The following is a 14,312-nucleotide window of genomic DNA, read 5'->3' as shown; positions in this document are numbered from 1 at the left end:
AAGGTCCCCGTACGTATACCACATGTATAGACTGTGTATATATGCATATGACCCTGTATATATTTCCATATAAGTTGATAATTTAGATCTGACTTCCATATAGGAGAGAAAATGTGTGTCCTTTGTCTCTCTGAGCCTGACTTATTTCATAGGTAAAGTTAAGGAGTATCATTCATATCGTTAAAGGCTTTAGCCTCCAGTATACAGCTTAGCAAATTTTCATATACCTTTAGAGTTATATACTTATCACCTAGGGGAAGGGAGAGAGAGCATCCAGGCACCCCCAAAACTGTATCATACCCCTTCCCATGGAAGGGAACCACCCCCCCTTTCCCCTCACCAGAAGGAACTAACCACCCTTTCAACTTTTATCACTATCCTTTAGTTTAGCCCATTCTTGAACCTCACACAAGTATAATTTTAGATTATAATGGTGTGCCTGTGTGTTTCTGGTTTTTATTCATTTATATGTTTATTTATGCTGATCCTGGGGCTTGAACTCAGGCCCTGGACATTGCCCCTGAGCTTGTGTACTCAAGGCTTACTCTACCACTTTGAGCCACAGATCCATTTCTGGCTTTTTAGTGGTTAATTAGAGATAAGAGTCTCCTGGAGTTTCTTCCCTGGGCTGGTTTTCAACCAGGATCTTCAGATTTCAGCCTTCTGAGTAGCTAGGATTGTAGGTGTGAGCCACCGGTACCTGGTTTTCTGGCTTCTGTTGCTCAACATCATGTCTGCAAAACGTTGTGTCTGCCCAAGTTTGGTTCTTTTTTTAAATTGCAGAATAGTATTTCAGTGCATGAATACAAGACAATTTGCATATTCGTATTCCTATTGATGGGCATGCCCACTGTTTGGCTATTATGAATAAAGCTGTTGTTAAAAATGTTCTTGAACTTATCATTCGGTGAGCAAATATCTACTTTTCTTTCCTTCCCCCCCCATCCCCCACTCCCCCTACCCGCAGTATTTTCTTTTTTTGGTGATACTGGAGATGGAACTCAAGGCCTGTGTTTGCTGTCACTTAAGATATACCTCTAATCCTTTTTTCAGACAGGGTCTTGCATTTTTGCCTGGAGCCAGTCTTGGACCATCATTCTCTAAATCTATACCTTCTGAATAGTTGGGATTATAGGCATGCACCACAATACCCACCCTATATGTACTTGTTTCTTTTGAGTTAATATCTTGACTGGAATTGCTTGGTTGCAGGACAGGTGTGTTAGCTTTGTAATAATGTGTTTATGTGGCTAGGCTGAATGCTCATTCTTGTATGTCTTGGGGAAAGATGGGATATGAGAAGATTTTTGAGCATCAGTTTGTAGCTCTGACACCGTGTGGATCATCAGCTAACATGCCTACTTGGCACACAAGCCCTGCTGGCAACTTGTTATTATTATTTTGTGTTGGTACTGGGGCTTGAACTCAGGGCCTGGATGCTGTCCCTGAGCTCCCCCCCCCCCCCCCCCCCCGCCGCCTTCTTCTCAAGGCTAGCAGGCTAGCACTCTACCCCTTGAGCCACACCTCCATCTCTGGTTTTTTGGGGTGAATTGGAGATAAGTCTCACAGGCTTTCTTTCCCATGCTGGCCTTGAACTTCCATACTCAGATCTCACATCTCCTGATGTGCCAGGATTACAGATGAGAGCCACTTGAACCTACCCAAAGGGGAGCCATTTTGATCGTCAGTTCTATCTTCACTGCGTGCTGGCTGTATGATCCTAGTTGACTTTTTATCTTTCTGGGCTTCAGCTTTTCATCTATGAAATGAATTATTCATCATCGCTAACAAGTATTGATTACTTACCAGATGGCAGACACCGTTCCAAGAGCACGAAGCACGCGTGCTTACAAATTGGGTTCTCTCGATGAATGCTGCTATCACTCCCCATTTGGAGGAGGGGACAGTCGCTTGATGGATGTGTTTGGGCTTTCAGAGCTTATCCATGATGGGATTCAAGTCTGGCTATTTCAGCCTCCAAGTCCATGTATTTCCCACTCCCCCCCCCCCCCCCCCCATCTTGTTCACTGTAAGGCAGTAAGAGGATAGAAGGGTTATGCGGAAGCCCAGCATGGTGACTCATGCTTGTAAACCCGGCCACTCTGGCTACTCAGAGGCAGAGACAAGCAGGATAACACATGCAAAGCTTTAGTAAGACTTCAGTTTAACAAAACAGGTCTAGGGGTGTGGCTCAAGTGGTAAAGCTCCTCTTCCTAGCAAGTATAAGGTTCAGAGTTCAAACCCCAGAAACACACACAGACCCAGACCCAGACCCAGACCCAGACCCAGACCCAGACCCAGATCCAGACCCAGATCCAGACACACACACACACACACACACACACACACACACACACATACACACACACACACACACACACACACACACACACACCTGTAACATAGACTTGAAGACTGCAGAAGGAAGTATTGCTTATATGGAGTGATTATTCTTCAGTGGGTCTCAAAGGGACATTGCTTTTCAATTTTATTTTATTTTGTTGGTCATGGCCTAGGTGCTGTTCCTGAGCTCTCTTACTCAAGGTTAGTGCGCTACCATTTAGAGCCACAGTGCCACTTCTGATTTTTGAGTGGTCAATTGGAGATAAGTGTCTCACGGGGACTTTTTCTACCTTGGCTGGTTTCTAGCTGTGATTCTCAGATCTCAGCCTCTTGAATAGCTAGGCTTACAGGCGTGAGTCACCAGCATCCAGCTGCTTTTCAATTTTATTCATCACAGAAATTAATCTAAACAAATAAACAGACGTGAATTTCAACAAACACATACCAGTCTCCAGATGTGAATCTCAACAAACACATACCAGTCCCCGGGTACCAGTGGCTGGCTACTAAGGAGGCTCAGCGACAGAGCTCCACAGTTTGAGACCAGCACAAACAGAAAAGTCTACCAGTCTCCATCTCCAAAATAACCAGCAAAAAGCCAAACTGGAGATGTGGTTCAAGTGGTAGAGTACCAGCTGAGCAAGATCCAGGGGCAGAGTCCAAACCATGATACCAGAAAAGAGAATCAGCCATTGATCATGGAAAGTAGATGTTTCATGGGATCTGGAATAGCCCAGTGCTGTCCAGAGGAGAAACATGCAGACGGTTCTCTGCCAGGGGATGTCTGATGCTTGGCAGATAGGAGGCTTCAGGAGATACGGCAGGCCTCACCTCTGTGTCAATCCGTCAGTCCTTCCACTCTGACTTTGTACTGAGCAGAGAACCTTCTGGTATTGATTTCCTTTCCCAAAAAGTCTATCCTTCCTGAAAGAGTTTGTGCTGACCAGTCAACCTCAAGATTCCTGTCTGCTGGGTGATTTGATTTCTCTGTGTAAATTAATAAATTGAATGTTCAGGTGCATCCATCAGTCTCTTGTGAGTTTGTGTAGTGTGGGTCATTTCCTTTGTACCTAATCACAAGGAACACCCAGAAAGGGACTGGAAGAAGAAACACCAGGGTAGGCAGTATAAAGAGATGGCTAAAGAATAGGATGAAAAAAGACATTGTGGGGCTGGGAAGGTGGCTCAGTGGTAGAGTGCTTGCCTTGCATGCATGAGGCCCTGGGTTCGGTTCCTCAGCACCACATAAGCAAAAAAGAAAAAAGCCGGAAGTGGCGCTGTGGCTCAAGTGGTAGAGCTCTAGCCTTGAGCTGAAGAGCTGAGGGACAGCGCCCAGGCCCAGAGTTCAGGCCCCACGACTGGACCCCCCCACCCCCCAAAAAAGAAAAAGGACATTGTGAGCAGAGAAGGACCAAGTATAGACTTCAGCATGTGTGTGTGTATGTGTGTGTGTGTGTGTGTGTGTGTGTGGGTCTGTGTGTGGGTCTGTGTGTGTGTGTATAAGGCCCATAAAGGAAGACTTCCTGGAGGAAGAGGACTTAAAACACAGAGGTTGAAACATAAGCCAGAGCTGGAAATCTTTTTCTTCCCACTTATTGGCTGAGTGACTTACTTGGCCAAGCTACTTCCTCCCGTCAGGCTTCATATCCCTCATTTTTAAGGCTTGGATGACAACACTGCACAATGACAGCCATCCTTCTGTATGTGTATGTGTGGAAAACAGTGTCAGTGTGTCTGAGTATATAGTCCAAGTATATTTTTTTTTCCCCCTGAAGATATTTTTGGGGTTGTTGGTCATAGAGCCTGGGTGCTGTCTTCCGCTTAAGGCTAGTGCTCTACCACTTTGAGCCATGGCTCCAATTTGGGTTTTCTGGTGGTCAATTGGAGATAGGTGTCTCATGGACTTTACTACCTGGGTTGGCTTTGAACTGTGATCCTCACATCTCAGCCTCCTGAGTAGCTAGGATTACAGCTGTGAGCCCCTGTGCCTGTCTAGTCTGTGAGCTTTAAGGCAGCCTCTTCTTCTAGCACGATCATAAGCCTGCCTGTCCTGTGGTTTGGCAGCCCTTGAGTGGAGCTGCAGGTGCAATCTGTAAGAACCCATCAGCCAGGAACTTCTGTGGTTTCAGAGTCACTGTCAGATCATTTTAGTTTCCAAGCAGAAGCTCCCAGGGCTTCTAGACGTTTCTGCCCTTTTCTGAATGGGGGGGGGGGGGAATAGTAGCCTCTGGGGACAGCCAGCTGCACCCTAGGGAACTCAATGTGAACTTCTGCATAGAGTCCCAGAGTTTCAGGAAGTCAGGCCTCAGCCAAGAGCTCAACACTTGCTGTGTAGAGGAAGGAACTGAGGCTAAAGATGGCCTAGCCGGGGAGCTCTGGGGTTGGACCCGAAGCCCAGGGCACTGGCTTTCTTGTGCAGTACTGGTGGAATCTTCCCTAAAAACTCACTTTTGGGGGCTAGAAAGTTGGCTTAGTGGTAGAGCGCTTGCCTCACATGCATGAGGCCCTGGGTTTGATTCCTCAGTACCACATAAGCAGAAAAAAAAAGCCAGAACTAGCACTGTTTCAAGTGGTAGGCCGCTAGCCTTGAGCTGAAGAGCTGAGGGACAGCGCCCAGGCCCAGAGTTCAGTTCCAACAACCGACCCCCCAAAAAGCAAAACAAAACTCACTTTTGTCTGATGGACAAGGCAGGGAGGAGGTGGAGGAATGGACAGACAGGCCTAGAGGGGGTTCTGGGGCTTCCATTTCCCAAGTTCTACCCTGGCAAGTAGAGACTCCTTTGTCATCCCATCCCTCTTCTCACATCATCCCTGATCTTTACCCTGACCTTGTCAGCACCAGGGAAACCCTTCCAGTCTCTCCAAGTTTCTCTTGGTCCTTCCCTGCGACAAAACCATTTACTAAAGTTGTTTCTTTTTCTCTTAGCTGTGCAACTAGACTATGTGTGTGCGTGTGTGTGTGTGTGTGTGTATGTTTGTGCATGCACACCAGACCTGAAGCTTGAACTCAGGGTCTCTGGCTCTTGCTTAGCTTTTGTATTCAACACAGGCCTTCTATAGGAGCCACATCTCCATTTCCGGCTTTTTTTTGCTGGTTATTTGTAGATAAGACTCACATGGACTTTCTTGCCCAGGCTGGCTTTGAACTGTGATCCTTAGATCTAAGTCTCTTGAGTAGCTGGGATTACAGGTGTGAGTCACTAACACCTGACCTTGAGATAGCTTTTTATTAACAACAGCTGCGACCTGTTAACCAGATAGTAAGCTAGTTGGATAATTTTCATACATTTTTTTTCTACTCCACTTTGCTATAAATGAGGAGGGGGAAGCTCAGAGAGATCAGTAATTGCCTGCGTATCAATGTACTGCTGATCAACTAATTGGTTAATTGATTCATTTTGGCTTCACCTCAAGAGGATTAGAATTTTTCTTCCCAGTTAAAATGAAAGGAAAATATATTTGCTTTTACAGTGTGCCTTCCTAAACAGGTTCTCAAAAACTCTTTTAAGAATGCAAGTGGAAACAAACAAACACACATTTTGAATTGTCCAGCTCAGATTTTGAAAAGAAAACAAATTTACATAGGTTTTGTTTGCTTGCATGCTTAACCTATTGTGTGGATGGCTCATAGTTCATCTACATATTAAAATCCTAAAAGGCCAGTACTGTGGTTCATGCCTTTAATCCTAGCCGCTCAGGAGGCTGAGATGTGAGGATTTCGGTTTGAAGCCAGCCAAGATGGAAAAGTCCCCACGAGACTCTTATTTTCAATTAAACACTCAAAAACTGGGACTGGAACTATGGCTCAAAGTGGTAGAGCACTAGCCTTGAACAAAAGTGCAAAGGGACAGCGGCTAGACCCTGAGTTCAAGCCCCACGACTGACCAAAAACATAACAATAAAATAAATTCTAAAAGGTAATCCTAGCCACTCAGGAGGCTGAGATCTGGGGACTGCAGTTCAGTCAGCCTGGGCAGAAAAGCCCATGAGACTCTTATCTCCAATTAACTACCAAAAAAAAAAAATCTAGGCTGGGAAGGTGGCTCAGTGGCAGAGCGCTTGCCTTGCATGCATGAGGCCCTGGGTTCGATTCCTCAGCACCACATAAGCAAATAGAAAAAAGCCAGAAGTGGCGCTGTGGCTCAAGTGGTAGAGCACGAGCCTTGAGCTGAAGAGCTGAGGGACAGCGCCCAGGCCCAGAATTCAGGCTCCACGACTGGACCTCCCTCCCACCCCCCAAAAAAGCTGAAAGTGGAGCTGTGGCTCAAGTGGTAGAGGGCTAACCTTGAGCAAAAGAAGCTCAGGGACAATGCCCAGGCCCCTGTCCATGCAATATGATAATCCCAGAGGGTGGGCCAGCCCTTACCAGTAGATGGACTGGCTCTCTGGTCCTGGAGAGATTTAGAATAGTTAAGAAACACCATTAAATGGGAGCATTGGTGGCTCATGACTGTTGTAACCTTACCTACTCAAGGGGGTGAAATCTGAGGTCTGTACTTTGAAGCCAGCCTGAGCCGAAAAGTCCATAAGACTCTCACCTCCAATTAACCAGCAAAAAAAAAAACAAAAAAACAAAAAACCCTAGAAGTGGAGCTGTGGCTCAAGTGGTAGAGGACCAGCCTTGAATGGAAAAAGCCAAGCAAGAGTGCCAGGTCCCTGAGGTCGAGCCCCAGGACAATCAGGAACCATGGAGAGAGACTGTGGTAGCAGATTGGTGTTGGTGTGGAAGCAAGTGATGCCTGCCTGAGAAAGGATGGGCGTCTGAATACGGTCATGGCCAAGGATGGGTAGGAGAGATGGTAAGAGATGGAATCAACAGGGCATGAGTGATTGATGTGGGCTGGAATCCAGATGCCATCCCTCAGGAAGCTGCCATGGCTTTCAGTCTCGTTACTCCCCTTGCCAGTCTCTGCTTCCGCTGGTTCTGGAAAGTTCTTCCTCTTTCCAGGTTCCATGCCTTTGAAGGTTCAGTGCTGGCCTCTTCCTTTAAGAACATTTCCTCGCTCCAGAAATCTTGGGTTTCTTTGTCTCCACTTGTGAATGAGAGCTCAAGGGAAGGAACTAATTTCCTCTCTCTGAATCCTAGGACTTGATTTGGAGCCAAGCAATCAATAAAAAAAAAAAAAAAAGATGCAGGATGAAAGTCAGGGAGGCCAAGTGAGAAGCAATGAAGACATGGATGTGGCTACAGATCCTATTAGGGTAATTCTTCTCCCCGACTGATATGCAAATCCTCATCAGAGAGAGGCGGGAGAGAAAGCAGGATAGATTGGCCTGTGCTAGCCACTGGAAGTTGAACCAGACAAGATGGAGACAATTTACACAACACTCTAAGATTCTGTCCCAGCAGTTTCAGTTGTACTACCATTATTATGAGAGGTGGTATCTTCTGCCAACAGGGATAGGGTGTGAAATGGTTATCGTGAGAGCAGAGAGAGAGAGAGAGAGAGAGGGAGAGGGAGACAGAGAGACAGAGAGAGACAGACAGACAGAGACACAGAGAGACAGAGACAGAGAGAAGGGAAGTGGGGGGAGAGAACAAGATAGCGTCCCGGTTGGCCTCTCCCTAAGTCTTGCAGTCCAGTCCTGGATGCTCAGATGGCTCATGACTTGGTCCTGCCTGCCTGTGCCTTCTGATTTGCATTCTAAATTCTATCTCAGCTTTGACTTTTTCTCGTCTTCCCTTGCTATTTCCACTTCCTTATCCCCCCAGGTCCTCAGGAGAGCAAAATGTAAGCCAGTGCAAAAGCCAGGGCATGCATTAATTTCGGTATCTTTGTAACTTGCAGTGAAGTAGAAAATCTTGCATCTTTAGTCCTGTTTGTCTTTGGTTGCTATAGACTTAGAATCTCCCCCCCCCCATCTTTTTTTTTTTTTTTTTTTTTTAAGATTTGTTGGCCAGGCTCACACCTCTAACCCGAAGTATTCAGAAACCTGAGATTTGAAGATCACAGTTTGAAAACAGCCCAGACAGGAAAGTCTGTGAGAATCTTAGTTCCAATTAACCAGTAAAAAGCTGAAAGTGGAGGTGTGACTCAAGTGGTAGAGCACCAGTTCTGAATAAAAGAAAAAGTAAAAGGACAGTGCCTAGGCCTTCAGTTCAAGCCCCAGTACCAGTACAAAAAAAAAAAAAAAAAAAAGGGAGGGGGGAAAGAAAAAAGAAGACGTCTGGTTTTCTGTAATCATGTGCAGGTTTGGGAGTTGGGCCGACACTGCCATACTGGGCAAGTTCTTTGACAGTGACCCTACAAAGCTGCTTCCCAGGCTCTACTATAAAACTGTACCTTGGAAAGTCCACTCCTCTGCAGTGGGTCCGTGGTCCCTGCTCCCTACTGACCGCCCCAAACCCTTCTCAGGTTTTTTCCTCTGGTCTTTGAGGTGGATAGAGCAACCGAAGAGCCTGCCTCAGGCAGCAGACTTTGCTAGTTCTTGGGGTGTAAGACAGAAGCACCTTCCTCCTACTCAGGCAAGTCACCTGAGTGATGTTTTTGTTTTTTGGTGCCCGTCCTGGGGCTTGAACTCAAGGCCTGAGCATTGTCCCTGGGCCTTTTATACTCAAGCCACAGCTCCATTTCTAGCTTTTTTGATGTATAATTGGAGATAGGAGTCTCATGGGCTTTCTTGCCTGGGCTGGCTCGGAACTGTGATCTTCAGATCACAGCAAACAGAATTACAGGCCTGGCTCCATTGACTTCCTTGTTCCTTTGCATTTTGGTAGTGACCTGGAACCCATTTCCTGATGCTGGCCTTCCAGTGTTCTAACCTTTCTTTTTCATGTTAAAACAGCTGGGACTCACATCTGCACGCCTCACTACTCATATTATGCAGGAGGCAAAACTAGCCCAGGCAGGAAAAGCCCGTGAGACTCTTAGCTCCAACGAATCAGTAAAAAGCTGAAAGTGGAGGTGTGGTTCAAGTGGTAGAGTACTAGCCTTGAGCAAACCAAACAAAACAAAACAAAACAAAAACCTAAGGCTTTGCTTAGACCCTGAGTTCAAGTTCCAGCACTGCACCCTCCCTCAAAAAAAAAAAATAATGTCTGTCTTTAGAATGTATGTAATATGCAAGTTCTCCCTCAGATAGGAGATTTTGGCCAGGAAAGTGCTGGGATAAGAAGCAAGATGACAGCTCATTTGGTCTGGGCTAACATGATAGCAGTCCATCGGCGAGGTAGCTCTGGGCTGGAGAGATAGCAGTGCAGCTGAGTAGGCCGGGCTATCTCCCGCGGATCACAAGCTCCGACGGGCAATTATGTGTGTCTTTGATTAATAAAAAATGGGGCAATGAATGAATAGTTAATCAACGCAGTCTGGCAGGATGGCTCTTTCAGAACCTGGGCTGGGGGTGAAGCCGAGAATAATCAAAAGGGGTCCTTGGGGGTGAAGAGGCAGAGGCCCCCCCCCTTCCAGGATACGCTTTTCAGAAAGCCCCTGGGTCCCCATTCTGTGGTGAGAGTTTTCTGGCAGATTGGGGTGTGGATTCCAGGGGAAGTGGGAGAGGGGAGGACCTAGTTGTAGGCAAAAGGGTAACAATATGGTGCCCACCCAAGAGGCTAAGGTAAAAAGTGCCAGTGGCTCACCTGTTAACAGCCTGGCTCCTCTCTGGGAGACGTTGAATCTCTGTGGGTGGATTTGTGCTTGGGACAGTATTAAGACTAACTTGGGGCTGGGCAATGTGGCACCTGTCTGGCTCCAATTGGGAGGCTGAAGGCGGTGGAGGATTGAAAGCTGGAAGGAAGCCAGCCTGGGTTCCGGAGTGAGAGACTCCATCTCAACTTCCAGCTCCAACAAAATAATAAAACTGCCCAGTTTGGTTAGGAAGAGGGAGAGGCAAAGGAGGAGGGAGAGAGAGAGGAAAGAGAAGGAAGGTGGGGGGAGATACAGAGGGAGGGGAGCAAGGAAAAAGAGAGTCAAAGGAGGAGGAGGAGGAGGCTGCAGAGAAGAGGGAGGAAGAAAGGGGGGGCGGGGAGAGGCAAAGAGGAAGAGGAAGGGGGGGAGGGGGAGGGGGAGGGAGGAAGAGGAAGAGGGTAGGGGAGGGAGGGAGGGGAGAGAGAGAAAGAGCGCGAATTAGAGTTGTGGAGAGAGGAAAAGGGAGAAAAGGGCGGGTGAGGTCCAGAAGTAAGTGATGGAGACAGAGGCCAGTCCCAGCCTCTTCCGGGCCCCACGCTGGCGCATGGGCGGAGGCCAGTAGAGGATGGGGAGGAACAGCCGGCCAAGTCGCCAGGATCGCGGGCGGGTAGGACGCCGCTGCCCGCTGCTGCCCGCTGCCCGGGCCGGGCCGGGCCGGGCGCGCCGGGCCGGGCAGGAAGTGGGTTAAGTGTGAGGCGGGAACCCTGGCAGTGTCTCGGCGGCGGGGAGGGCCTGTGGGGCGGGGAGCAGCCCTTGGACCTGGGGGAAGTTAGGGGCTGGTGGGGGACCGCAGGGAGAGGGGCCTGGGAGCCCCAGGCTAGGATCTTGGGACCCTTGGGAGTTGAAGTGTTTTGGCACTGGGGTGGCCTGCGTGGTGACTAACCAGCCCTGTGACCCTGGGCGCGGGAGCGGGGAGGGGGGTGGGGTGGGGGGGCCAAATCCTCCGCAAAGATTGTTTCCGGGTCCCTCAATAGAAGATGACAAACTTTGCTGGCAAGTTGTGTGTCCAGTCCTGTTGTCCCTAGTTTATAGAGGAGCTGGAGAAGTGCTTTCTCCTTCTCCATCTGCTGTTCCCGGGGGGGGGGGGGGGGGGGGGGGCTTTGGGGTTTGGCCTTCCTTGGCTTATCTAAGATCTCCCTCATCTCCTGGTATCCACATTGTGAGTTGGAGGATGAAAGTGTGAGTGTGTGATGTGTGTGTGTGTGTCTGTGTCTGTGTGTCTGGTGCTGGAGTTGGAATCCAGGATCATGCACATGCCAGGTAATTGGTCTATGGCTGAATTACAGGCCAGGTATGCAAGGGTTGATTTCCCAAACTTGGCTGTCAAAGATCATAGCCATTCTTCCTATTAACCATTCCACAAAAGGAATTCTTTTTCCACCTGTCATTCCTCCTCCCCTCACCCCCCACCCCCAAATGGTTCTTGATCTGTGTGCTATCCTTCAGCTTTTTTTTCCCTTCAAGGCTGGTGCTCTACCACTTGAGCCACAGCTCCACTTCTGGCCTTTTTTTTGCTGCTTCATTGGAGATAAGAGTCTCTGATTTGTCGGCCCAGGTTGATTTTGAATCTTGATCTTCCAGATCTCAGCCTCCTCAGTAGTTAGAATTACAGATGTGAGCCACCAGCATCCCGCTAGCTTCTGCTTTATTTTTCAGAATGCAGAGACTCACCCACTGATGGTGGTTTTCCCTTTGCTGAAGCCAGGAAGAGTTGGAACCAGAACGCTCCTTGAAGACAAGGAGGGCTTGCCAAAGGAATTTTCCAAGCGTGTAAAGAGCCTGCACTTTTTCTGAGAGGACAAAGCAGGGTTTGAGGAGGATCTGTTTACCACCTGGCCATGGCGGGCCAGGGTCGGTCCCTTCACGTGGCCACGCTGCTGACAGGGCTTCTGGAATGCCTTGGCTTTGCTGGTGTCCTGTTTGGCTGGGCCTCGTTGGTATTTGTCTTCAAAACGGAGCATTACTTTGAAGAGCTGTGTGAACCAAATGTTGAGCTCATGAGCAATGCCACCGAAAAGGCTGGTAAGGGCATCCAGGGTGGTTTTTCTGAGGAAGCTAAGTCTGCTCTCTGGGAGGGTGGGGGAGAACTCCATTTTTTACCCACTTGCCAGCCTTTCTCTGGGTAAAGGAATTGTCCTCCCCTGCCCCTTTGAGTAAGAGGAGGGAGGTACCAGCCCCTGAGGGGTTCTTAGGGGCAGCCACATTTTAACTCCACTTGAGGGACAGCTTTTCAGGAGTCTAGCTGTCCAAGATGGAGGGGATCCCAGGCTGGATGCTCGCCTAGCAGGAAAGCTGGGTAGATGGGACTTTAGCTCTTGTACCCTGGGCTTCTGAGAGCTTTTTCTTCTCTAGACTGCAAAGGCCAGGATGAGAGGTTCTCGCTCATTTTCACCCTGGCATCCTTCATGAACAACTTCATGACGTTCCCCACTGGCTACATCTTTGACCGGTTCAAGACCACTGTGGCCCGCCTCATTGCTATGTAAGTCCAGAGGCCCAGCCTGGGCAGCAGTGAGTGACAGGAAGCCTTTAGGCCTGTCAGGCCCTGCCCCAGCCACTGGCTGATTGGACAGTGCTGCTGCTGCTGCTAGCCCCGCCCTCCTTCCAAATCCTTGCTTCTCTTTCCTTACTTTCTTCCTGGACTTGGTCACCATCTTCCTTAGCCCCATTGTTCTCCCAGGGCTAGCTAACCAGGCTGTGACTAGTATTCCCCCAGGATGATTTCACTTCCCCTGTGACTCTCAGGGAGACTGTGGGGGTTTCCCCGGCAGTTGGCAGGTGGGGCAAAGAGGGTAAAAGATATCTCCTTGTGCTTTGACCTTGGTGCACATGGCCAGGTCCACAGCAACCCCAAGGAGCCATGTGTGAGAGCAGGGGTCAGAAAGATGGAGGCTTGGGCCTAGGGTAGGAAGTAGCCAGACAAGAAAGCAAGTCCCTCTCGTATCCTGTAAGCCTGTGGGTAAATAATAACTGTAGCTCAATCTTTCTTGGTCTTTGGGTTCCAGTCTCCTTCTCTTTCCCACCCCACCCACCTCCTTCACCCAATTCCTTCTCTACCTTTAGTACATTGCTTTTTTTTTTTTTTTTGGGTCCAGTAGTGGGGCCTGAACTCTGGGCCTGGGCGCTGTCCTTCAGCTCTTCATCTCAGGGCTAGCGCTCTACCACTTGAGCCACAGAGCCATTTCTGGCTTTTTTCTTTTTTCTTATGTGGTGCTGAGGAATCGAACCCAGGGTTTCAGGCATGCAAGGCAAGCGCTCTACCACTGAGCCACCTTCCCAGCCCCTAGTACATTGCTTTTATTCACGATGGCTTACAGGGCTGTTCACTGTTCTGAAATCATGGTGCCCTTTGCTGAATGGAGCTTTGAGCTTGGAGTCTAGATCAGTCAATCCTTTCCCTTTTCAGAAAAGTTGAAGGAAATCCAAAGAAGGCACACCTAGCTCAAAGTCACATAGTGAGGAGGAATTAGAGATCAGTGTGTGTGTGTGTGTGTGTGTGTGTGTGTGTGTGTGTGTGTGTGTGTGTGTGTGTGTGTTTGCTTTGTAGGCCACACATGAACTTTTTCCAAGGGGCCTCTTGAGACATCTAAGTGGGGCTATGTCCACTCTCATCCTAGGATTTTTTAGCCTATTACGGCCTCAGCTGAACTCATTATCCAAGACCTTGTGGTTTAGCCTTGGATCTTGACTTGAGCAAACTGCATTATGATGGCCAGGAGCCGGCGGTTCAATTCTGTAATCTTAGCTATTCAAGGGGCTGAGATCTGAGGGTCAGGGTAGAAAACACCAATAAACTCTGACCTTCAATTAAGCCACTAAAAAGCCAGAAGTGAAGGTGTGGCTCAAGTAGTAGAATGCTAACCTTGAGTGAAAAACCCAAGAGATGACACCGAGGCCCTGAGTTCAAGCTCCTATACTGGCACAAAAAGAAAACAAAGCCAATCGTACCTGGGTAAGCTCAGGACTACACGTTGTACCCATCAGGGCTTCTCATCATCTGCTGAGCCTCTCAAGAGGCATCAGTCCTCCCTGAATTCTAGGCTGAGGACGTACTCAAGGTCTAAGCCTAAATGTTAGGTAAATAGCATCTTTTCCTACTATTCCTCCACTACCTCCTCCTCTACTTCCTCCTCCTCTTCTCCTCTCTCCCCCTTCCCTTCTCCTTTCCTCGCCCTTCTCCTGCCCTCCATTCTCCTCTCCTCCCCTTCTCTGTCCCTGAGCTTTTTTGCTCAAGGCCAACATTCTACCACTTGAGCCACAGCTCCACTTCCAGATTTTTTGGTGGAAAGTCTCATAGACTTTCCTGCCCAGTCTGGCTTTGAACCATGATTCTCAGATCTC

At 48.5% G+C, this 14,312-nt stretch overlaps 1 protein-coding gene across 6 annotated transcripts in view; it reads left to right on the top strand.

The window, feature by feature from the left end:
* Nucleotides 1-10,403: 10,403 nt before the first annotated feature.
* Nucleotides 10,404-14,312, top strand: part of Slc43a3 (solute carrier family 43 member 3) — a 41,466-nt gene continuing 37,557 nt past the window's right edge. For 3 of the 6 annotated variants that reach the window (XR_006147009.1, XR_006147010.1, XM_042676401.1), the window contains exons 1-2: nt 11,496-11,993; nt 12,324-12,453. Coding sequence is in view for 4 of the 6 variants with exons in the window: in XM_042676401.1 (XP_042532335.1) it covers nt 11,810-11,993; nt 12,324-12,453 (314 nt within the window). In the remaining 2 variants the exon portion in view is untranslated. The other 3 variants (XM_042676404.1, XM_042676402.1, XM_042676405.1) reach the window with 3 other exon arrangements.

The sequence above is a fragment of the Dipodomys spectabilis genome, unplaced genomic scaffold, assembly GCF_019054845.1.
Source record: "Dipodomys spectabilis isolate Male_0828 unplaced genomic scaffold, ASM1905484v1 ptg000030l, whole genome shotgun sequence".
In the NCBI taxonomy this organism is placed as follows: domain Eukaryota; kingdom Metazoa; phylum Chordata; class Mammalia; order Rodentia; family Heteromyidae; genus Dipodomys; species Dipodomys spectabilis.
The sequence above is the reverse complement of the archived record's forward strand: the minus strand, read 5'-3'. Positions and strand labels throughout refer to the sequence as shown.